The sequence below is a fragment of the Cyclopterus lumpus genome, chromosome 18 (assembly GCF_009769545.1).
Source record: "Cyclopterus lumpus isolate fCycLum1 chromosome 18, fCycLum1.pri, whole genome shotgun sequence".
Lineage (NCBI taxonomy): Eukaryota > Metazoa > Chordata > Actinopteri > Perciformes > Cyclopteridae > Cyclopterus > Cyclopterus lumpus.
In genome coordinates, this window is record NC_046983.1 from 14,998,494 (window position 1) to 15,022,167 (window position 23,674).

Below are 23,674 nucleotides of genomic sequence, written 5' to 3' on the forward strand. Positions count from 1 at the left end.
CCATATGGTTTGCATACTTAAGAATATTTTTTTATTCATGGTTCATATTCAGTGCCACAGCATTTCAGGAGTGGGTAAGTTTATTCAGCTCGTCAGGGATGGGTCTAAATATAAGGGGATTGTAGAAAGAGCAAATTAGTTTTCAGAATGGGATAACAGAAAAGCTTCGCCCAATAGAACACGGCCTACGGGGAGGGGCTTGGTCTGGCCAATAGGAATGCGTCATACTACAGCGGATCATCCCCCAACGTCCATGAAATCATCCTTTGTGGTTTGCCATTAGGCGCCATTTTGATTTAAGTAATGTGAGGGTGGATTCTGGACAGCGCTGTATGCTATTTTTTCAATTTTCAAATTTATACCAGAGTCGACAGTCATTTAACGGAGACTAAGCCATTTGAGGACACCGAACATGGCCACGGGCGCAAATGCAACTCCTTTAGGGAAGTTGCACCCCAGCATTGGCGCTAAACGAGGATTTGACGCCGGGCCTGGTGCGGGGAACGGGTTGATGCCAGCACCGGGGCCGCCCGCAGCCTTTCCTGCTATACAAGCTTTCCAGCCCCCGATGCCAAGCGCATCTTTTCCGCAACCTATTCAGTTCAATCCTGGGGCAGCTTTTCCGGCCCAAGCCCCACAACAACCAGTTGTGGGGGGCGGACTGCCTAAACCAGGTAAGCTAATCTAACGTAAAAAAAACAATGCGAAGTGAGTTTAAGCTAGCCGTGTAGCTAATGAGGCTAAGTAACATGGGTTAAGGGCCCGCATAAAGCCCTGGCCTTGCACAAAATGGAGACGTCAGTTAGCACATGCAGTTACATTGAATACCGAACATTATTTAGCTCACTTAAAATGTGCATTAACAAAGACTGTTTTCAGTGTTGATGTTTTCGCTTTCACCTGAAACGTAATGTTAAACGAACAATAGCGACGCAAACGTAAGGCTAATACAGGGATGTCACGTTAGCTGTGTTAACTTGCTGCGCCGTGCTAGAAGTTAACGTCATCTCGTTATTGACAGAAGATCGCGCCTTGTCGAAATGGTTTTGCATAAAACCTCTAACATTAGTTAGGTGAACCATTGGGCTTCGCGTTTGTAGGCGCTATAGCGTTTTCTTAAGATGGGTATTACTATAGTCCAGCCTTTTGAGGCTACTCGTGGGTCGTTAACGTCACCATTTTCCGTTGCTTACTTATTGGTGAGCACGCCGTGTTGAAGGGCGCTTCGTCACGTATGGAAACTCTACTACACAGCTGGATAATATCCCCCGTTTCTCCCGGTAGATTTCGGCCAGAAGAAATCAAGGAAGAAGAGTCGCTGGAGCTGCGAGACGCCTGATCAGAAGACGGTCATACCGGGCATGCCCACTGTTATTCCCCCTGGATTGACCCGGGATCAAGAAAGAGCCTATATAGGTAAATGTTTTATTCAAATAAGGAAACTAATCTTTTTGTAATTAAGTTTGCGGTATTATTGTAATCATAAATGCCGGTATGTTTCATAACATGTTTCATCAATTACATCTGTTTTGAGGTTCTAGTTTTCTTACATGGTGCACACAAGTATTGATTTAACATTTGTGTCCTGTTTGCTGATTTCCCAACAGTTAGAGCTCTCTAAAGGCACCCACAAGATGCATTTAGTCGTATTTTCAATGTATTGAAAGTGATATTACTATGTCACACAAAATGGGAAATGTCTAATTTTGCTCCAACTGTTGAGACAAAGCAATCATTTCCAATGAGCAATGATTATAACTTGATGATGTAAGGTTTTAATTAAGGATATTTCTCTTTTTTAATGGAAGTGTTTCTGTGGTCTTATGGTTTGCATACCATTGGGCACCCATTAGCAAGAGGAATTTGAGATAAATGATTTAAACACCACTGCTTGCTGATATCTGTCCTGAGCTGCAGGTCACTACTCACCGTCTTGCTTGATCTCCTACACATCATCAGTATTGTTCCTGTGCATGGAGGCGTTACTCATAATGTCTAGGACATGCCAAACTGTGCTTCTGTTTCTATTGGTCCTAGTGTAAGCAATGCTGCTTCAATGGCAAATCAATCCAACATGTTTACGTTACTCAACCATGTGATTTTGTTGGCACTGCAAATTGGGGAAACTCTTGATCACTCTTATTGTGCTCTTATTTTGGACTGGTATATAAAAAAAAGAAGTAAAAAGCTAATATGAAACATTTGTAACCACAAATGCCTTCGAGCAGCAGTGTAGCACCAACATACTGCCTTCACAGGCCCTCAACAGGGTGTTCTGAAGCAAGTTCTTATTGTCAATAACTGGCCTCATGTTATTGATTCTGTGCACTCATTGGTAATGGTTGTACTTCTTTGGTATGTAAACATTCATTTGTGCCCACCTTCTGTTGGTCACACTTATCGTTTCCTTTGCTCATTCAGTAGCTCCCCCTAAAACAGTCCAAGGAAAGTATTTTTAAGATTATTTTGCTGTGAACCAAAATTCACAGGGCCTGTATTCATCTCTATAATCCAAAGTAATTGCTTCAGTGACCGGTGAATCTCTGTCTGGGGGTATTCCATTACAGCTTTCATAATGTGCATGGGATGACTGATTTATTTTCTCATTGCCTTCTAAGTGTAAGAATTTTCTGTCATTGCTGCCCCTCCGTGTTAGATCTGTGGAGTGCAAAGAGTCAACACAATCACCTTTTTTGTTATTGAAACGTGCAAAAAAAAAATCCAGTGATTTTATTTTTTAGACCCAATGTGTCCTTAAAATGCCAAAGCCATTATTCAAAATATGCATGGAAGAAAAAAATAGAGGCGTAAAATATTGGTGGTTTGGCAGGCATTTTTAGGAATCTTGGTCTCGACGTTTACTGATATGTTTAATAATTGCCAGAGAAAAGGTTAGTCCGCTCTATGCTAATGTAAATGACGTAGAGCACATATTCACATTGGGTAATGTGTTTCTCTGATATCCTCACATATGAGTAAGTGATTTCATGCTTTAGTCTTACCAAATGTTAATTTGATCTCCCTTTTATTTTTGATTTAACAGACTCACCATTTGTCTTTACCTCAGTAATGTATGAGACAGTGCTCTAATGTGCAGAGCGTTGTCTCTCTGATGTTGTTGTGGTAACCACATTTCTCTCCATCCTTGTTTTTCTTTCCTAACCTGAATTCTTCCAGTCCAACTGCAGATTGAAGACCTGACTCGTAAACTACGTACAGGAGACCTGGGAATCCCTGTTAACCCTGAGGACAGGTCGGAAAAAGATTAAACTCATGAACAGTAACATTTTCTCTACCTTCTTGACTTTTTGGAAGACAAATGTTGATTTTCAGTACATATATGTGGTGTTTAGGCTACATCTCAGGTTCCATGGTAGTGTTAGCTGGCAGATGTAGAGTCTAGTTAGCCATCGCCTCAGTGAAGGGCGATAGTTTAACATGTTTTTCATAGTGTCAGAGCGCAGTGCTAGAGGAGAATTGATCTACATTAATACATTCAGGTGCCGCTCAAAGACTGGTCACCATTTCATCATCAGTGAGCAGTATAGTTTTTATATTTATACGTAGCTTGTTTTGAATTAGTAATGGTACATTTTCATATCTAGGTCTATACAAATTTATGAGGTACATTTAGAATTAATACCTACATAGTTACGATTTTTGATACTTTGACATGATAAATAATTTAAAACCCTAGAGTGCAAACATTTTTAGAAATACTATTTTTAGCCACCTGTCACTTAAACATGAATTGGATATATTCATATTTTCTCCCAAGAAAATTAGACAATTTGCAATTGGATGAAAAGAAAACTTTAGTTGTTTTGTTTATTTAATTGAATTAGAAAAATATATAATTTTGAAATATTGCATCAAAATGATTGGCCAAACTATACTTATGGGAGCAAAAAATATAAACGATTAGCTGTCATTAAAAATGTATACAATCAAGCCGTTAATCAAATCTCTTGGTCTTCCACTGAGGAGGAAGCCAATCTACCATGCATGAGTTTATCAGCTTCATTATGATGCATTCTTTCAATCTTGGACAAAATAAATAATTTTATTAATAAACGTTATGTAAGAGATAGTGTCAAATGTGGATTGGAGGCGTGACTGCGTGGGCAATAGTGTGTTGAGATGTATTTCAGCTGAGACAGTTAAGCAAATCACTGCCAGAACAAAGATAATCTTCTTGAATATTTGCACCGTTTTCTCTGATTATTCCTCATTTTACTTGAGAGTTCAGTGGAGTCGTTTCAGATTTAGCGCTTTAGTATTTATGCTTCATTGTTTCACCCACTGATTGTTTTATGTGTCTGATGTAGAGTGCTGTGTGACTATGAATACATATATGATGTATAAAGGTTTTCCTCTGAAACAGGTTTGGGTCAAAACACCACATTCTAAATGTAAATTATTCTAAAAGATTTAGCATTGATTATTTCATATCTTTTTAGTTGACATTGTTCAGTTGAATTGGCTCTTTTGCAAAAGTTTGTACCCAAAGGATCTCACACGTCCCACGATTGACGGTGCCGTTCCTGACTTTTTTTTAATGGATATTCTCTAACTTTTTCCCACTGGTGATTGGGTTCATGGCCTGTAGCCGACATGATAACATACCAGTGATCAATAGGTTTTGGTTTAAACGTAACAAATGATTTGGATCTGGTTTTTCCCCTCATGTGGCTATAAGCGTTTTCCTTTTGGACTATTGAAGTCTGGAAGAAAACTGCTAGAATGATATGTGCTCTGGAAAAGCAGTGGCCGGCTTATAACATAGTTTCCATGAGGATCTGTTCCCACAGGATGTGGCTCTCTCTAGAGTGTGTGAAGTTGACATTTTGTTAGCTAGAGTCCCTGTCGCCTGAACACTGTATATAGCATTTCTCTTGATAATCAGACATTTCCACAGCAACCAAAAAGTTGATTGCAGAGCTGCAGCACTCTCAATCACCCCCCAGTCTAAAGTGACAACTGGGGGGGGTTTCAGGCTGTCACCGTTGGAAGCTTGAAGCATAAAAGGGGGGGGAAAAGCCTTTTTATATATATATTTTTTTTCTCACTCTTCACATCACATGGACACAAATGTGGCTCTCTGATGGGAGAGCATAGGAAAAGGTGGATATCTAATCTTAATTCCTTTTCTCTAACCCAAATTACCCCACATCAACCTAACCCTTTTTCAAGCACAGAGCCTCCTTAACGCAGCAACACAGGTTTTCAGCATCCAAGGGGAGGTACGGACCTCTTCCGCCACGCCAACACCAAGCAACTCTCAAAGCCAGCGTTTCTGCTTAGGAGTGCAAATTTTGCTTTGGTTTCTTTTTCTTACCTCCCAACTTTGCTTTCCTGTAGGCCAACAATCCTGTATGCAGGTTTAGTTATGGCCGTGTCATTTTTATTTTTTAATTTCTGGTTGATGCCCCTCCAGTGTATTGGGTTAATTACCACTGCTTTGGTTGCCCCCTTTTTTAGCCTGAATTGTATAAAAGAATGGACTCTAGCCGTTGAAATGTCAGTGCAGAGTTCCTCCATCCTTTTCTTTTCGTTTTGAGTTTGCTCCTGCACTGGCCATGAGTCGCATAGTCTCTGAGAATTCTCTCAGTAGATCCAAATTTCAAAACGTTTTTTAAAATCATTAATATTCTTTCTAAAGCATGTCGGTACAATTCCTAATGAAGATCTGAAATTCTTACAGACTTAGTTAGCTTTAGGGAGCCTGTGTGTTTTCTATTGGCAGAGTTCCACTTCTAGAAAGGTATCGATGATGTCTTTCCTGTCTTTTGTCTGCCATTTTCAGGTCTCCCTCCCCGGAGCCCATCTACAACAGCGAGGGCAAGCGGTTGAACACACGCGAGTATCGCACGCGGAAGAAGATCGAGGAGGAGCGCCACTCCCTCATCACAGAGATGGTTGGACTCAACCCGGACTTCAAGCCTCCTGCTGACTACAAGTATGATTTCTTTACTTGCTTTCCACACAGTCTGTGTCAACATAGCTTATATGTTTGGTGTCTACCAGTTGGTTGGAGTGAAATGTGATTTTTAGGAAAATACGACAGTAGTCATTGACAATCTGTTAATGACTATTGTCCTTCAGAACAACACAAAATGATGATAACATGCCCATCTTTAGCCTTTTTGGGGTGTTTTTTGCTCCAGTCACATTTTCTTTAATAGTTTTTGTCAAACTGGAAAACAATGGAATCTATATAACCAACATGTTTCCAAGTGTGACCAATGTTGGGGGACAAATGGAAGCTCTATGTACATTTTACAACCACTCCTGTCTTCAATTCACTGTCGGCATCCTGCAGTTCAGTCGAGGTTTCACAGAATTTCTGTAAAGCAAATGTTTATTTGTGGCCAGATTTTAAATGTATGAATACAAGTTTTTTTGATGAAATATCACTATTTGGTTTCTTTTTCTGACAGAAGTGTTTACGGTCTGATAATGGAGGTTTTTACAGTTTCTGGCTAGAATAAATAGTGTAGTTTTGGCAATTGTTTAAAGAAAACATGCTTTTCAACCCCGCCGCAGGTTTTGTGGTTCAGAAAGTTAATTAACATACTTAAAAAAAATAGTTGTTCAGAAAGCTGCTCAATGCTCATAATAAATGTTTATCTTGTATTTCTTTCCCACAGACCTCCAGCCACCAGAGTCAATGACAAAGTTATGATCCCCCAAGACGAATACCCCGAAATCAACTTTGTTGGTCTGCTAATCGGGCCACGGTAAACAAGACAAATGTTACTATCGTGTTGCATTTGCTCTCAGCCAGTCCAGTAAAGCAGGAGTTTAGCTTTTCCCCCCTTTTCTGTTTTACCAGTGGTAATACGCTGAAGAACATCGAGAAGGAGTGCTGTGCCAAGATCATGATCCGGGGTAAAGGTTCTGTGAAGGAGGGGAAGGTTGGCCGAAAGGACGGGCAGATGCTGCCCGGGGAAGACGAGCCTCTGCATGCGCTGGTCACTGCCAACACAATGGAGAACGTCAAGAAAGCTGTGGAGCAGGTTATACCCTCATCGGACTCGTGTTAGACGTTTCCCGTTTGCTCAGCTCCTACATGACCGGAGTACTGACACATTTGTGTCCACAGATTCGCAACATTCTGAAGCAAGGCATTGAGACGCCCGAGGATCAGAACGACCTTCGAAAGATGCAACTGAGGGAGCTCGCTAGACTCAACGGCACACTGAGGGAAGATGACAACAGGTCAGTGGTGCAGCTTTGTGCACGGTTCAGTGTTGGAGACCAATGGTGTTGAATGTATGGCCCCTGGAGATGGGAACTATGCTCTGTTTAAACTACAGAGCACCACTGAAGCCCGAATGTGCCCGTTTGTGTCTCCTAGAATCCTCCGTCCTTGGCAGAATTCTGAGCCACGCAGCATCACCAACACCACCCTCTGTACCAAGTGCGGTGGAGCCGGCCACATCTCCTCTGACTGCAAGTACACCAGGTAACCATCAGTTGATCCAATCCCAAAATGCATCTATTCATTTAGTGTTATCAACCCGTTTCTAACTGCGGTTGCTGTTTTGCTTCCTGCAGCTCATTCGCTGCCCACAGAGCGACAGGCGGCGAGCCTCCTCAGTCAGCCCAGGACAAAGCTCGGATGGACAAAGAGTATCTGTCCCTAATGGCCGAGTTAGGGGAGGCTCCGGTCCCCACCTCTGGTGGAGGACACTCCAGCAGCCAAGGAGGAGGCCAGCGGTCCTCAGGACACAACAATAACCACCAACAGGTCAGTTGGCAACACTCATGAGTCCATATTAACCAACATACCAGTGTGTACAGGAGAGTCCTAAACCAGTGAATGTTTGTGTGAAGCAGAACCGGCCTCCCTGGATGAACTCTGGTCCGACTGAGAGCAGGAACTACCATAGCATGCACGGAGCACCTGGGGGCCACGGAGGACCCCACAGCTATCCTCCCCCCATGCCCAACATGGGAGGCCCCCCAATGCCCCCCAACCCCAATGGCCTGCCTCCCCCTTGGATGCAGCCCCCTCCTCCCCCCATGGGCCAGGGACCAGGACCTCATGGACACCCCATGGGTAAGAGCTGATGTTTTGGAGGTGGGGAAACAGATGGTCAAATACAAGGACATTGCTCCCGGCAGGATTGGAGTTAGAGAGACCAGCCAGTTCACTGATAAACAGGAGGTTATTGTGGCTGTAATTATTACAGTACTGAGGGGGGGGGGGGCATTAAAGCCACCCACCTCTAGAGTGATAGGTGGGGCTTCAGAGAACTGACACATTGGAGAAAGATATTTACTGGAAGAATTAAATGTTTTTTACTTCAGTTGGTTATGTAACTGAGACACCATCATCCCTTCAAGCTCCTTTTTAAATCCATGTTGCATTTACGTTCCTTCTCCTCAAGCTGGTTTTATTGCATAATTCAATACGATTGTCCTTCATAATTAACACCAAACTGTTTGCATTTTGGTTTCCTTGTAGGCCTGCTGCCACCTCCAATGAGCATGATGCCGCCTCCTCCTCCTCCCCCCAGCAACCAGCCACCACCTCCCCCCTCTGGACCCTTGCCACCATGGCAACAGCAGGCTCCACCTCCCCCTCCCACCAGCAGCATGGCAACCAGTACGCCGCTACCCTGGCAACAGAGTAAGACACACTCAAAACTATTTTTCTTTTTTATCTCCAGAGTTCTGTGTGGAGGAAATTGTGTGAGATGGTACAAACAATTAAGACACTACTTTTGTACATGGTGGTGCACTATAAAACCAATAATACATTCACAACCCTACAAAATGCCATATGTGGAAGATGGCAGACACGAATGCCTCGGTAACAATGGAGCCACATGTTCCAGTGTTTGGTGTTGTAGTGCGAGCTGACCCTGTGAACGTTTTGATGACGGTAAAGAGTTAACCTCCATCTGCCCCCTCCCCCCACAGATACCACCACCGTGTCCAGCCCTGGCACCGGAACCCTGCCTCCATGGCAGCAGACCCAGCAGCCTGCAGCCTCCGGAGCCCAGCCCCCACCACCCATGGGATCCCCATCGATGGTGCCGCCTCCCCCTGGTGTCCAGCCCCCGTTACCTCCGGGTGCCCCTCCTCCCCCCCCTCCACCTCCTCCAGGCTCAACTGGCATGATGTATGCCCCACCACCGCCACCACCACCCATGGACCCTTCCAACTTTGTCACTATGATGGGGATGGGGGTACCGGGCATGCCCCCCTTTGGCATGCCCCCTGCCCCACCTCCCCCCCCACCCCAGAATTAACCCTTCCACAGAAGAATAGTCCCCCACGAGAGTTTCCACCCTGCAGCACATTGTGGATGTGTGATCACAGAAAAAGATATAACCAGTGCTTTATTTTTTATTGATCCTTGATATGGTGGAGACATCTGTGAAACAATGAAAGGTTGTGTTAGTTCAATTTGTAAAGTTGTGTAACTTTAGTAAATTACTTATTTTTCCTGTTTTTAAAGTTTGTGTTTCCACAAAGCCCCATGTGTGAACACACACACTGTTGCTCTGGGGCTCATGATCTGCATTGCTCCCGTAGTTTGTCACATTACTTGTAAACCAAATAAACTGCTCAAATAGCCAGACGGGGGTTTAATTTCTGCTCTACAATCTCACCGCTTCAAATGTCCAATTCAGACCGTAACGCTCAACTATTGGATTTAATATATTGAAGTTTAACTTGCATGATCCATTATTCACAAATTTATACTCCTGTCATGTTCTCCATGTTGGCTTTGAGTTGAATAAGATTAATATTTTTGTAATAACGAGATGTGAAGTGTATCTTAGTTCTGTCAGAAAACCTTTTTGTAGTACTGTCTCCGATTGTTTTCCAGAAATTCTCTCAGTTGTGACATTGAGTTTGAAAAAGGGGAAATGGATGCCTTCTGACCCCCTGCACTACTTGAATGCTGAGAATCAGATATTTTAGTTTTTCTGCATCTCTTTCTGCTCCGATAAGACGCTGTGTGCAGTGTTTGTGTTGCTTCTGGACAAAAATATCTGTTTTGTCCCTTGAGTTATTATGGAGAAAAAAATGTTAGTTTTACTCTGTTTCTGGAATCAGTCGGTTGTCATGGCGCCAGCCTAAATGAAAAGTTGTTGAAGTCTTGCCTGCTTTTGCATTAAACTGATCCATTTCACCTTTTTGTCTTTAAGTACGGACTGGTTTCTCCTTTCATGGTGGCAGGACCCTTTGTGTCCCCATGCTTGCCAAGACTTTTCTATTCCAGGCAAGGCTTTGTTGGCTGCCTCATTCAATGTGTTGCATAACCTGGGTTTGTCCCGGGGTCTGCTGCCTCCAACTCTTCAGGAATTCTGCACAGAGACGTGATTAAACCGTCTTCTCTAGGTTTTCTGTTGAAACATTTGAAGAGCTCTGATGTTCTCATTAGTGAAGGGGCACATTCAATCTAAATACAGTTATTAGGCTACAAATGCCAATAAATGCTATCCTAAACCCATTCATTTCTCTACTGCCTTTTAATGGTGAAACACTTAAGTGTGCATGCTGGTGAGGCAACACGTAAAGATGAATTTTCAGTTCTAAGATGTAATTTCAACAACTCAAACGCAATGGGACATTTATTGTGTCTGTCTAGTTTGAATTGATAGTAAATTCCCTTTGAATAAGATGTTCTTTCCTGCCAAACTATTTTTCATTTTTGACTCTTCCAAATTGTTCACCATGTGCCCTCTCCCTTTGCCTCGAGTTCTTTAGTGAAGTACAGTACCGGTTCTAGGAACAGCTACTGCAGGATGGGGTTCTTTTACCATTCTCAAGGATGCTGAGCTTCAGCAAAGTAATCAGACAGAAACCGGAAATGAAAAAATAAAAGCAACGTTTCTCAATGTTATTTTAGCACACTTTTTAAATGACTATTTCTGGAAAACCAACGCAGCCCTCGGCTCCTGTGGATTTAGTTTTGCTTGGTATCGCAACAATTTAGGCAAAAACTACCGTTGCACAGCTTCGCTTCTTTTAACGTTGGGACATAAGTTACAATGTGGCGCGTGACGTACTTCACAATCCAACGTTTGTTCGTTAGCTGACCCCCATTGGGGGTTTTATTTTGAAAGTGTGGACCGGAAAAGCGTATTTTCTCCATTCTATCTTGACACACACACATATATATATATATAACCAGCTGGACCGTCACATCCCAGCCGCTGTCTGTTCAAAGGAGAGACTGAAGAGCAGTGGGCGTGCTGCCGGGAGACATTTCACTTGACATTCAGCCAGACTCGCGAACATGGCCAAGCCGCTGACCGACCAGGACAAGAGGAAGCAGATCTCGGTCCGGGGGCTGGCCGGGGTGGAGAACGTCTCGGACCTGAAAACTAATTTCAACAGGCACCTCCACTTCACCCTGGTGAAAGACCGGAATGTGGCCACCAAGCGCGACTACTACTTCGCCCTGGCCAACACGGTCCGGGACTACCTGGTGGGCCGCTGGATCCGGACGCAGCAGCACTATTACGAAAAAGACCCCAAAGTAAGCAGCGACAGGATGGCGCAGTCCCGCACGTACACACACGGCTGGCCGGGGAGTGGGAGGAGACTCTTTGTGCTGCAGTGAGCACAACTAATGGCCTCGCGCACGCGCACGTGTTTTAATAAGTGTGTGCGCGCGCAACCTGGCATTTGGCTGTTTATATCCATTTATAGTAATGTTCCGGCTTCTTTGAAGTACCCCGCATTATGCCTTGAAACCGAGTTATAAAGTGCGCGCGCAGTGCTTTGTTACATAATGCTCTGCGCGTGCGGCTGCATCTGTCTGTCACCTTGGTCGGATCAGCTGTGCGCCGTTCAGGACGATGCACGATGCGGGTGTCATCCTCCACGGCCCCTGTCTGGGATTAGGAGAATCAACTGGTTGTTGATCTATGTCCAGTATTACGTAACGCCCTCCACCAAAGACCAGCACACACTGCGCATCACAAAATGGCCACACAGTTTTAAAAAACCCCAAAAGTACATGAATGTTGCTACTTTGCATATTGTTTTTGTTTTTAAAGCGTGGTTCAACGGTGTTACCGGGGCAGGAGGCTGTGCAGAGCGTTTAAAGGGCCCTCACGGTACATGCATTATGCAACCCTTCAGTCTGCTGCTCTGGGATGGCAGTCAGGGATTTGATGGAGGGCCAGTGTCTGGCCTCGAACTCCACAACTCATCGCTCTCATACCTCTACTTATTCCACCGGCCCACACCCTCAGCCTGTGCAGCCAGGTTGCTACACACAACTTATTTTAATATTCCAAGCGGATGTCACAAGGACCCTGAAATAAGGTAGAACGTTTATTTTAAAATGGACGTGCAAGACGTCCAACATGTTTCCATAAAGGAAGCGTTGAATATTTCATAAAGCTTCAGTAGCTGGTGGAAACAACCTTGTCCAGAAAGTTTAGTGGGCTTTAAAGAGGAAGGACACACATTTGAGCATTTTTATAAGCAGTAATAATCATATCCGCAAGTAGTCAGGAGGGTTTCACAGCAAGAAGTAATGAATGTGAACCGTTTGACTCTGTTTTGGTTAATGGCTGCATACATACTGTATATGTGAACCGTTGAAACCCTCTCCTATTCATACTGAGCACTGGATGCCTTTGTGTGTGTGTGTGTGTGTGTGTATATATATATATGTGTATATATATATATGTATATATATGTATATATATATGTATATATACACATATATATATATATATACATATATATATATATACACATACACATATATATACACATACATACATATATATACACATATATATATACACATACATACATATATATACACATATATATATGTGTATATATATATATATATGTATATGTATATATATATGTATATATAGTCGGCCTGTTGGCTTCAGTCGGCCATCACCAGCACGTCTGTGTTACCTCTCACCGAGCTGTGAGGAGATGTTTAGCATGTTACTGAGGGCTCCTGGCTGGATTCTAGAGATACTGTTGGAGGGGCAGCCGTTAATAGCTCTGTTGTTGCCTCCTGACAGCAGCTGTTGTTTTACCGGAAATAATGTTGCTAGGGACACCAAATGGGTCACGTGTGTTTTATTATTAGTATCCTGACTTTTAGTGCACGATTTAGTGATTTTATTTCAGATGAAACGGTATATATTTGTCTGTTTTTCGATATTTATTTCAAGTAGAGCCAGCTATATATGTGGTAATGGAGCCCGGCGATCACAGGTTGCTTCTCTGTTTTTCTGCAGCGCGTCTACTATCTCTCACTGGAGTTCTACATGGGTCGCACTTTGCAGAACACCATGGTCAACTTGGCCTTGGAGAACGCCTGTGATGAAGCCACGTACCAGGTGAGGCAAAGGATCCGCTTTCGAGGCAAGGGTTAAAAAAATGATATTAATCTACAGAGCCAAAAGTGCATGGCCACCCAAACATCAACACAGACGACACAACCTGGCGACACAGAGTTGCTCCCATTCAGACACAAGGGTGAGGTCCAAACTTGATTGAGTCAGTGTTCCAGGCAGTAGAAAGTGAAGCCAATGCCAAAGTGCCTCAAATGTGCATTCTCTCTACTGACCACCAGAGGGCGACTCCTCTGGTTGTATAGAAGTCTATGCTTCATGTGTTAAAGCTGCATTCTCTCTCCTGACCACCAGGGGGCAACTCCTCTGGTTGTATAGAAGTCTATATAAATGACTCTACTTCTCTTGATTTATTCCCTCAGTAAACATTGTAAACATGAGTTTATGGTCTCAATCTCTAGTTTCAAGTCTTCTTCAATACAGCATGATGTTCATTTAGTAAATTCTGGTCATTTAGAGTCAAACAGACCATAAAGCAGGGGATGCTTTAGGGCGGGGCTACACGCTGATTGACAGGTCGATACTAGAGCCGTATGTGGCTTCCCTACCGCAGTGTCACTCCTCCGCAGTCGAGTTCTGGTCACTTCCATTCACTGTCACCCAAAAAGATGACGACAGACAAAATGCTAAACTCCAGACTTCAAAGCAGCAGTCCCCAAACCAATGGGTGGCGTCTTCTTGTATAGAGTTTGAGTCAAACCAGCTGTCTATTTATCAATAGAATGTATCAAGTGTCCCTTGATGGCCGTGCTTCCCCCAGTGAGTGTGTTGATGTGTCCTCCCTCAGCTGGGTCTGGACATGGAGGAGCTGCAGGACATCGAGGAAGATGCCGGTCTAGGCAACGGTGGTCTGGGTCGCCTGGCCGGTGAGTTCCTGCTGCCTCCTGATTGGCTGCTGACACATTGTGATGTTTAGTGCAGCCTTGTCTCAAACGGACCCCCCCACCCCCATGTTTCTTCAGCTTGCTTCCTGGACTCCATGGCCTCTTTGGGTCTGGCTGCCTATGGATACGGAATCCGCTACGAGTTCGGCATCTTCAATCAGAAAATCGTGGAGGGCTGGCAGGTCTGTTCACCTGCTGGTGTTTATGAACTGTAAACATGCTCATTTAAAGGTATCATTACTACTTATGGTCAACCTCACTCTGCCTGAGGGGTCATTTCTTTACAGGTTGCGCTTTTGAGCTGAACTTTTCTTCAGGTTATGCGGGAGTAAAGCTGGCGTTATAAAAATAAATGACTAAATGCATAAATTAAATGCTATAGAAAGAAAAGTATGAATAAAAGCCTCCATCAAATAAATGTGCATGGTAATTAACACTTATCTATATATGTATAGAAAAGTAAGTAATTACTTTTTTACTTTCATATTCAATTATTCCCCAATTTATTATTCATTTGTTTCCCTATTATTAATATGCAGATGTATTTACTTTCAAATTAATTGAGACTTTTATTTATACACTACTTTCTTCATTATTTAATTAATTAATTAAATTATTTATTATAGTGGAACCTTGTATCCTCTATATAAGGATACCAGTTTCATATTTTTTCAACAGAAAAAAGGAAGTCCTCTCCACTTCCTCTAGTGTCCTTGCAGCGACAACAAAACCAAACAGGACCCCACAATAAAGAGCTTTTGTTGGAATAATCAAATTGAAACGCATGTTTACAGAAATGTATACTAAAGTTAAGGCTGAAAGGTTGTGTGTGAGAGAACCAGAAGTCCCGTACTGTCGGTTACCCCACAGACCTTTTCTTGAATGGACCCTAAGAATTAGTTTCTACCCAATGTACCGTATGAATATATGAAGCGGCAGCTCTGTATTTTCTCGAGCACATGAAATCCACAGCTCAGTGTGGTGTTTCCACAGGTGGAGGAAGCTGACGACTGGCTGCGCTACGGGAACCCCTGGGAGAAGGCTCGCCCCGAGTACATGCGGCCCGTCCACTACTACGGCCGAGTAGAGCACACGGATGAAGGAGTGAAGTGGGTCGACACACAGGTGAGGAACAGACTCCAGAACTGAGCTTTAAAATAACATTACTATTCACCTCATGTAATGTAATGCTGTCTGATACATATTTACTATGGGACTGAGGAGCTACTTTGGCCAGATTTAATACAATCATTAATAAATATAATGATGATGATGATGAACAACAATTACCCTGGGTTTAAATTCAAGACCAACTGATATTGGATTTTTTAGGTTGATATCATTATTTGAGATATGTATGTATGTATGTATGTATGTATGTATGTATGTATGTATGTATGTATGTATGTATGTATGTATGTATGTACACACACACACACACACACAAGAATCCCTTCAAATGTGCTTGTTGATGAATAATGACCAAGTCGAGCATTTAACAAACTATGCTGTGGTCTGGTCTCACAGATGACACATTAAAGTTTATTTTGTATAGCCCAATATCACAAATGACAAATTCTCCTCAGAGGGCTTTACAATCTGTACACATACGACATCCCTGACCTTTGACCTCACATCGGATCAGGAAAAACTCCCCAAAAATAACTTTTCACAGGGAAGAAAAGGGAAGAAACCTTGAGTAGAAGATATATGGCCACATACTCCAAACAGATAGGGGGCAGCATTTCACTTCTACTATTGGGTTCAAATAATCTCCATTTACAGTCATCAGTTCTACAAAACAAACTACTAACTAACAGCAGGGCAAGAATACGCCTTCATACATGTAAGCAGAGGCTAATGGAACAATAAACAGCGTATTAAATATGTATTTTAATCTTTAATTCAGGTGGTTCTGGCTCTTCCTTATGACACCCCAGTCCCTGGCTACAGAAACAACATTGTCAACACCATGAGACTGTGGTCCGCTAAGGCCCCCTGTGACTTTAACCTCAAGGACTGTGAGTTTTGTCATCTGTACTGCTGAATTATCATCATTAATATCACGTAAATAGATCAACAGTTACTAAATATTTCCCACAGTTAATGTTGGCGGCTACATTCAAGCTGTGCTGGACAGAAACCTGGCTGAGAACATCTCCCGGGTCCTCTACCCCAACGACAACGTAGGTTGACTCATTATTGGAACCGGATCCCTTTTCTGGGGAGGGGGGATCAGAGGGAGAGCAAGAACATGAAATGTTGCTCATAATCTCTCATTGCAGCTTTAACTCGACTCAAATCATTTATTTCTCCAGAGTTTCAAGAATAAAACATGTCCGTATCGCGTGTATTCTCTGAGATGAGAGTTTTCCATGTCGTCGGTGTTCTTCAGTTCTTTGAAGGGAAGGAGCTGCGTCTGAAGCAGGAGTACTTCGTGGTAGCGGCGACTCTTCAGGACATCATCCGGCGATTCAAAGCCTCCAAGTTTGGCTCCACCGAGTTTGTACGACTAGACCTTTCTACGCTGCCGGACAAGGTGAGAGCTCCATAAAAGATGAGGACTGCAGGGCTCCTCTGGGAATGTATTTGGTCGTGTGTGTGAACTATTATTATCTTTAAATCAGATTGCAGTGTTGCAGCTTGAATCCCGTTTTTTCTGCTATTTGTCTGCCATCACTCTTTAAAGCCCGATCCTGTTTTCTTTACCTCCGTCTGGTCTGCAGGTGGCCATCCAGCTGAACGACACCCATCCTGCTTTGGCCATCCCCGAGCTGATGAGGATCCTGGTGGACGTCGAGAAACTGACTTGGGAGAAGGTGTGTGTCATCCCAGCAGTGCAGTAACACACAGGCCTCAGTGTGCTTCAAACAGCTGCTGAGTGCACACTCTGGTGCTGCTGCACTTTGGCAGAATTGTCCTGTCGCGAGTTGTAGAGCAACTCCGTCTCTTTGCATCCTTTAATGCTGCAGAAACGATGACGCAGCAGCACGTCGACAAAGCTGCAGTCGCACACTGACGAGTAAACTTCTGGTGTCGTGAAAAAAAATATTGATTAAAATATAAATATTTTTATTTATTTTGCGAATACTTTTTATTTGGTTAAATGAGACGCGCAATTAAGTCAAGAAGTGTAGAAAAAAACAATTAAAATGTACATGAATATATCAACATCACTGTTGTAGAGTACAACAAGTACTACCGGTAGTTAAGTTATATTTCCATGTCAAAATACACAGAAACATATGTGTGTGATGTCAGCTGTCCTGGTCCTGTCCTCTGTGTCCAGGCCTGGGACATCGTGGTTCGTACCTGTGCCTACACCAACCACACCGTCCTGCCTGAAGCCCTGGAGCGCTGGCCCGTCGACCTCTTTCAAAACCTGCTGCCTCGTCACCTGGAGCTCATCTACGAGATCAACAGGAGGCACATGGAGGTAGGAGGGGAGCCAGATGTACAATTCTGAGCATTTGAGGCATTTAGATGACAATTTCTATGAAAACTCTATTGCGATTTAGAATCTTGTTTGCCAAGTTACCCACATTAAGATCCAAGGCTGCTCTCTCAGTGCACCCTTACGACCCCAACCTGACTTGAGACCCGGAGCTGTTATTTTTGCTTTGTCAACTATTATTGACTGTAAACTCACCAGGCATAAGGGCTACAGTATGTTTTACTCTTACACCATATTATAGCCTATCTATTTGCAGCACTTGACACACATGGACATAAATGATTGTCCCAGTCAAATGACATAATAAACGTAATAAGCAAACCTGACCTCGACCCAGATGTATTTCTCTAAAAGAAAGTGAATGTTGGACTTAAACTCAACTCTGTGTGCTCGACATTGAAATGGGCAACTGATTGTAGCATGGTGGTTGTTTCCGTCATAAGTCCTTGGGGGATTATCTCCACACGGCTCTCAACATGGCGACGGCTGAGCCAGGCTAGGAGCTAACGGTGCAAACGATCTCAACAGAGCTAACACATGATCAGCTGTCTGAGCGCAGTGCCAGTGGAGCGCCGCACTAAGAGGCAGTGACGTTACTCCTCTATATCTTTACTCGGACAATAGTTGTTTGATGCTCTATTACTGCTCTGAATGTAGAATTTAGCACCAGTAAATAGATTTGTTTAGATGGAGGGGCACACAGGCTTGTGTCCACTAAAAGGTTTAACTAAAAGCCAATATCATAATTCTCTCTGAGATGTCTCTCTCCTCCCCTCCAGCGCATCGGCAAGCTTTTCCCTGGAGATCTGGACCGCCTGCGCCGCATGTCCCTGATCGAGGAAGGGGACGTCAAGAAAATCAATATGGCCCACCTGTGCATTGTGGGATCTCACGCCGTCAACGGAGTGGCCCGCATCCACTCTGAAATCATCAAAGACACGGTGTAGGGAAACCAGTTCACCCTCATGTCTTCTCTGGCTTGTGCTGGCGAATTGTTACTGTGAAGACGCCTCAGCCATGTTTGTGTTTGACGCTTTCTAAGAACTGACTAAAGGCTGAAGAGTGTCACCAAAACGTGTTGGTCTTCCTCTGTCGCTCTCCTCCTCCTCAGGTTCAAGGATTTCTACGAAGCAGACCCTGACAAGTTTCAGAACAAGACCAATGGCATCACGCCCCGGCGCTGGCTGGTCATGTGCAACCCCGGCCTGGCTGAGGTCATCGCAGAGGTGTGTTTGTTGTTGTTCATACAGACTGAATGCAGAGAAGTGAGAGGACAGTTAATATTCTGCCGCTACAATGTCAGAATGAAATATTTACACTGCAGAGCCACTTGTCCCAAATGTCCTCATGTGACCTTTTTATTTAGCGGATTGGTGAGGACTACATCCGTGACCTCGACCAGCTGAAGAACCTTCTGGACTTTGTGGACGATGACGCCTTCATTCGGGATGTTGCCAAAGTCAAACAAGTGAGGGCTTAAAGAACGCTGACGGCTGTGTCGTCTTCTCCCCGTTTGGTTTCTAATCGCATCTCGCTGTGCAACCTCAACTTTTAGGAGAACAAGATGAAGTTTTCTGCCCACCTGGAAGAGCACTACAAGGTGAAGATCAACCCCGACTCCATGTTTGATGTCCAGGTGAAGAGGATCCACGAGTACAAAAGGCAGCTGCTCAACTGCCTGCACATCATCACGCTGTACAACAGTGGGTGCTTTTCTTTTCTTTTTAACTGGCAGCTTCGTTCAAAATGGATTCCGAGTTCAGACAAAAAAAGCTTTTGTTTGTTTTTAATCAGGAATCAAGAAGGAACCCACCAAGTCATGGACCCCCAGGACCGTCATGATTGGAGGAAAGGTGAGTGGCTGAAGTGTTCATTACATAGTTTTTCTATTTTGAGATGTGCTTGTCTTCTGTTTCCATTACAGATGTTGAGTTAGTACTCTGTACCTTGTGTATGATCTTGTAGACTGAAACAGGCGCAGGAAGCTTGAGTGCATATTCCTTCCATTTGAATTGCCTCTTTCCATTTAGCTAGTTATTGTAACAAGTTTGCACCATTGCTAATACCTTTACAATGTGCACATTTAAAATATCATCGTTGTGATTCCTGTCATCCATTTAGTCTTCTGTGATCATTCTAGATATATAGCTCTTATTCTGTACTGATTTTAGAGTTTTTGCAATGGCATTTTCTGTAAAAAAAACAAGAATAAAGTAATTCCACACAACTGTTCACTTCACATCCTGAAACATTACACATGGGTTGTACTCCAGCCTGGTTTTAATGTAGTGTTCCTCAAGCTGAAGTCCTCTGTGTTTTCAGGCGGCTCCCGGTTACCACACTGCCAAGATGATCATCAAGCTGATCACATCAATTGGAGACATCGTCAATAATGACCCTGTGGTGGGTGATCGCCTCAAAGTCATCTACCTGGAGAACTATCGGGTGACTCTGGCTGAAAAGGGTAATGCATACTGTTAATTTGTCATTTGGAACTGGCCTTTTTGGAACATATTATGGGCTTGGAATCTGCAAGCCAAGGACCTGTAATCGTATATATGTGTAACCTGGTTAGAGAGAAAAACTGGATTTCTGAATCTCCTGTTTGCAGTCATCCCTGCATCTGACCTGTCGGAGCAGATCTCCACAGCAGGTACTGAGGCCTCTGGCACCGGGAACATGAAGTTCATGCTGAACGGAGCCCTCACCATCGGCACCATGGATGGAGCCAACGTGGAAATGGCGGAGGAAGCTGGAGAGGAGAACCTCTTCATCTTCGGCATGAGGGTGCCCGACGTGAAGGCTATGGATGAGAAGGGGTGAGAGTCATAACTGAGTGTTATAATACCTGTTAAAATGTATGTTCATGAATGAATTACTGAACGGGCCTAAAGTGGCCTCCCCCTGGCCTTTTCCCTACAAAATGTCACTCAAAGGGACACAAAAGGACAACAAAAGGCCTTAACAACGATACAGTCTGTGTCTCCGATGTAGAAGAGGTGGTGGGATCGTTAGCATGTCTGTGTCCCATTGTCTCATAATCCGCCCTTGTGTCTTTTGGCCTCAGCTATGACGCCGAGTCGTATTACAACCGTATCCCCGAGCTGAAGCAGGCAATGGACCAGATATCTGGAGGCCTCTTCAGCCCCAGCCAGCCGGACCTTTTCACAGACATCGTCAACATGCTGATGCACCACGACAGGTGAGTGCACGCTGCTGACGCTCAGCCTGCCTTTTATGGCCACGGTCAGGCAGTGTCATCAACGTACTGTCAAAAGATTGAGACTGTTCCACTGTAGTGCTACACAACGCTGATGTGAAGCTATCCTCTGTGCTTAACGTCCCAAATGAATGTTGGTTTCTCGTGGAAGGCTTCATTGCGTCTCTTGAACCGTCTGTGCTGCAGGTTCAAGGTGTTTGCAGACTATGAGGCCTACATCACATGTCAAGACAAAGTCAGCGCACTCTACAAGGTCAGCACCAGTCATTTGTCCAGCAATGATGACTTCTTCTATTTGTTGTTTTAACGACATACATGTAACATGTCTTTGCTTTACATCCATATTAAATATGCACCGTTATACTGTAGTATATTGCACTTTACTATATTATACTGTCGTCTGTGTATTCTACTGTTTATTGGTTATGGTTATGTGGTATACTGTATTATAATGTAGCTCAGGTTAATCCACATATTCAAAGTTAGTGTATATAGTACTTGTAAGTGTCTGGTAGTATACTATATTTTACTGTTAATACCTGGAAAAATAGTGGTATATCAAAGTTTCATCTTATTTTACAATGTAACCCCCTCACACCTCCTCCTCTCCTCCTCCCTAAAGAACCCTAAAGAGTGGACCAAGATGGTGATTCACAACATCGCCGGCTGTGGTAAATTCTCCAGTGACCGCACCATTACCCAGTATGCCAGGGAGATCTGGGGCATGGAGCCCAACTTGGAGAAGATCCCTGCTCCTGATGATCCTCGCTAAACCACCTCACTGTAGCTCACCATGTGGTCCAAGCACTGGAGAACCACCCCCCTGTAGCTTTTTCACTGTGTACTGTGGCGTTATTTCTTTACATTATTGACCTCCTATAGCACCTTTATTACTTCCAGTTCATGTTGCAGTAACGTGTATCGAACTAATCCAGAATCTGAATTCTGTATTTTCCCTCTATGTACCAGCACTGCTGGGTAAAAACCTCCGTCACCTTGGAATCGTGAAAACATTGAAGACATACTTCCTGATTTTGTAACAGCGCCCACTAGTCCTCTATTCCAAAGTTTCCACACCACTGAAGTTTGGAAATTCAAAGCCAAAACATCATCCAGGAGCTGAGAGAAATCTTGTGAGCATGATGGCAAAATCAGAAACTATGTCTTTAACTTAACAGGGATTCAAACCACAATTCTACCATGTGGCTCCCAAAACCTTGCAAACCCGCCAATAAACCTCAGCACTGTTATGGTCCTGAACCAACCTGCCTACGTCTTCCATGGAAGCTCAGTGGTTGACTGCACCGCGGCCTCGGAGCAGCACTACGGCTGGACGGTGTCTCCATAGTCACCACAGAACAACATTGAATTAATGTTTCGTCTTTAAAAAAAAGTGTGTGTGTGTGTGTCTCCGTGTGTCTCCGTGTGTGTGTGTGTGTGTGTGTGTGTGTGTGTGTGTGTGTGTGTGTGTGTGTCTGTGTCCCCGTGTGTGTGTGTGTGTGTGTGTCGGTTTAGCTGTGATGTCCTCAGCATGTTGTGTCCCATTCTGCTGTGTCCTCTTCATAAAAGTGACCTGTGTTAGAAGATAACCAAGCCTTCTCTGCCTAAAAACCCAAAGTGACTGAATTAATCTTTGCAAGAAGTGTGTATTCTGTAGTTAGTTGTGTGTTTAGCATATGTGAGTCCATGACACTGGCGATCAGCTTGATCGGTGTATTGTAAGAGCATGCTGTCCTGCTACTGTCTGACTGTGGTGCTGCAGGAAAGAACCCCTCACTACGCTGAACCTCGCATTTAACTTTGACCGTTTTCATTCAGTCAATAAAAGAGAACTACATCAACAGCTCAGACCACTTTCTGTCCACTTTTGCACCTGAAGCACAGACACAGTTTTCCATGTGAAATGAAGGGTTCGGTCCACATTCCTGGCCCCAAAATGAAAGGCTCCACGTTCCTCCGATGCCTGCACCATAAGGCCTGTGCTGTGGTTTTAGGTGATGTAAGTTGACCTGATTATTCTGGTTTTTTTGGGGAACGTCAACCTGATGTTTCAAAGCTGACTGATGGATTCTGTCCTGTGACTATCAGGTAGTGAGGCACTTTGTACTGACTGCCAGCAGAGGGGGATGTAGGTCCTCTATAGTTTTTAATAATTGAAATATACAGTTTATTTTGAAATCACCACCAGAACAAAGGAATGCTGTATATCTTCCTCTTTCTGCAGAAATACAGTGAATTAAGGATGCTGATAAATCAAACGGAAGACAATTGCTAATTACTTGGCAAATTACTTTAATTGTCTCTTTCTGTTTTTGTATGCAGCCAAAAGTTTGTTCTATCAATCCAGAATCGAATCCTCTTCATCTAACCCTAAAAAGTTACTTTACAAAAAAGATAGACGACATACGCTCTTCATTTACTAATCCATCTTCCTCAACTACACATCCAGTAACTTCACCTTCTTCCCCCTTGTTTTCCTCTTTTATCCCCCTGTCTCCTAATCAAGTTCTTACCTTGGTAACCTCTGCCCGCCCAACCACCTGCCCCCTTGACCCCATCCCTTCTCACCTTCTCCAGTCCATTGCTCCTGACCTTCTTCCCTTTCTCACCCATCTCATTAACACCTCCCTCTCAACCGGCTGTTTCCCTAACTCTCTGAAGGAGGCAAGAGTCAACCCTCTCCTGAAGAAACCCACTCTCGACCCATCTGAAGTCAACAACTACAGACCTGTCTCTCTCCTTCCCTTCCTCT

The 23,674-nt window shown here is 43.7% G+C and overlaps 2 protein-coding genes across 3 annotated transcripts; both read left to right on the forward strand.

Annotated features, from left to right (window-relative positions):
- The first annotated feature begins 254 nt into the window (after positions 1–254).
- sf1 (splicing factor 1) lies at positions 255–10,168 on the forward strand. 2 transcript variants are annotated; one of them, XM_034557005.1, is made up of 12 exons: positions 255–674; positions 1,285–1,416; positions 3,178–3,253; positions 5,807–5,959; positions 6,651–6,740; positions 6,836–7,019; positions 7,106–7,221; positions 7,361–7,468; positions 7,561–7,753; positions 7,840–8,065; positions 8,474–8,638; positions 8,932–10,168. In XM_034557005.1, exons 1-12 carry the CDS (start codon positions 413–415, stop codon positions 9,261–9,263), a joined length of 2,037 nt encoding a protein of 678 aa, XP_034412896.1. In that variant the 5' UTR covers positions 255–412; the 3' UTR covers positions 9,264–10,168. The 2 variants fall into 2 exon arrangements, with proteins under 2 accessions (XP_034412896.1, XP_034412897.1); XM_034557006.1 differs by having other exon boundaries at positions 7,843–8,065.
- Positions 10,169–11,137: 969 nt separating this feature from the next.
- LOC117747771 (glycogen phosphorylase, muscle form) lies at positions 11,138–22,770 on the forward strand. Its single transcript, XM_034557217.1, has 20 exons — positions 11,138–11,506; positions 13,248–13,349; positions 14,152–14,230; positions 14,327–14,430; positions 15,242–15,373; positions 16,158–16,269; positions 16,352–16,434; positions 16,644–16,787; positions 16,975–17,067; positions 17,538–17,684; positions 18,482–18,645; positions 18,814–18,928; positions 19,069–19,170; positions 19,258–19,405; positions 19,497–19,555; positions 20,025–20,166; positions 20,314–20,521; positions 20,770–20,904; positions 21,109–21,175; positions 21,545–22,770. Exons 1-20 carry the CDS (start codon positions 11,264–11,266, stop codon positions 21,692–21,694), a joined length of 2,529 nt encoding a protein of 842 aa, XP_034413108.1. The 5' UTR covers positions 11,138–11,263; the 3' UTR covers positions 21,695–22,770.
- The last annotated feature ends 904 nt before the right edge of the window (positions 22,771–23,674 follow it).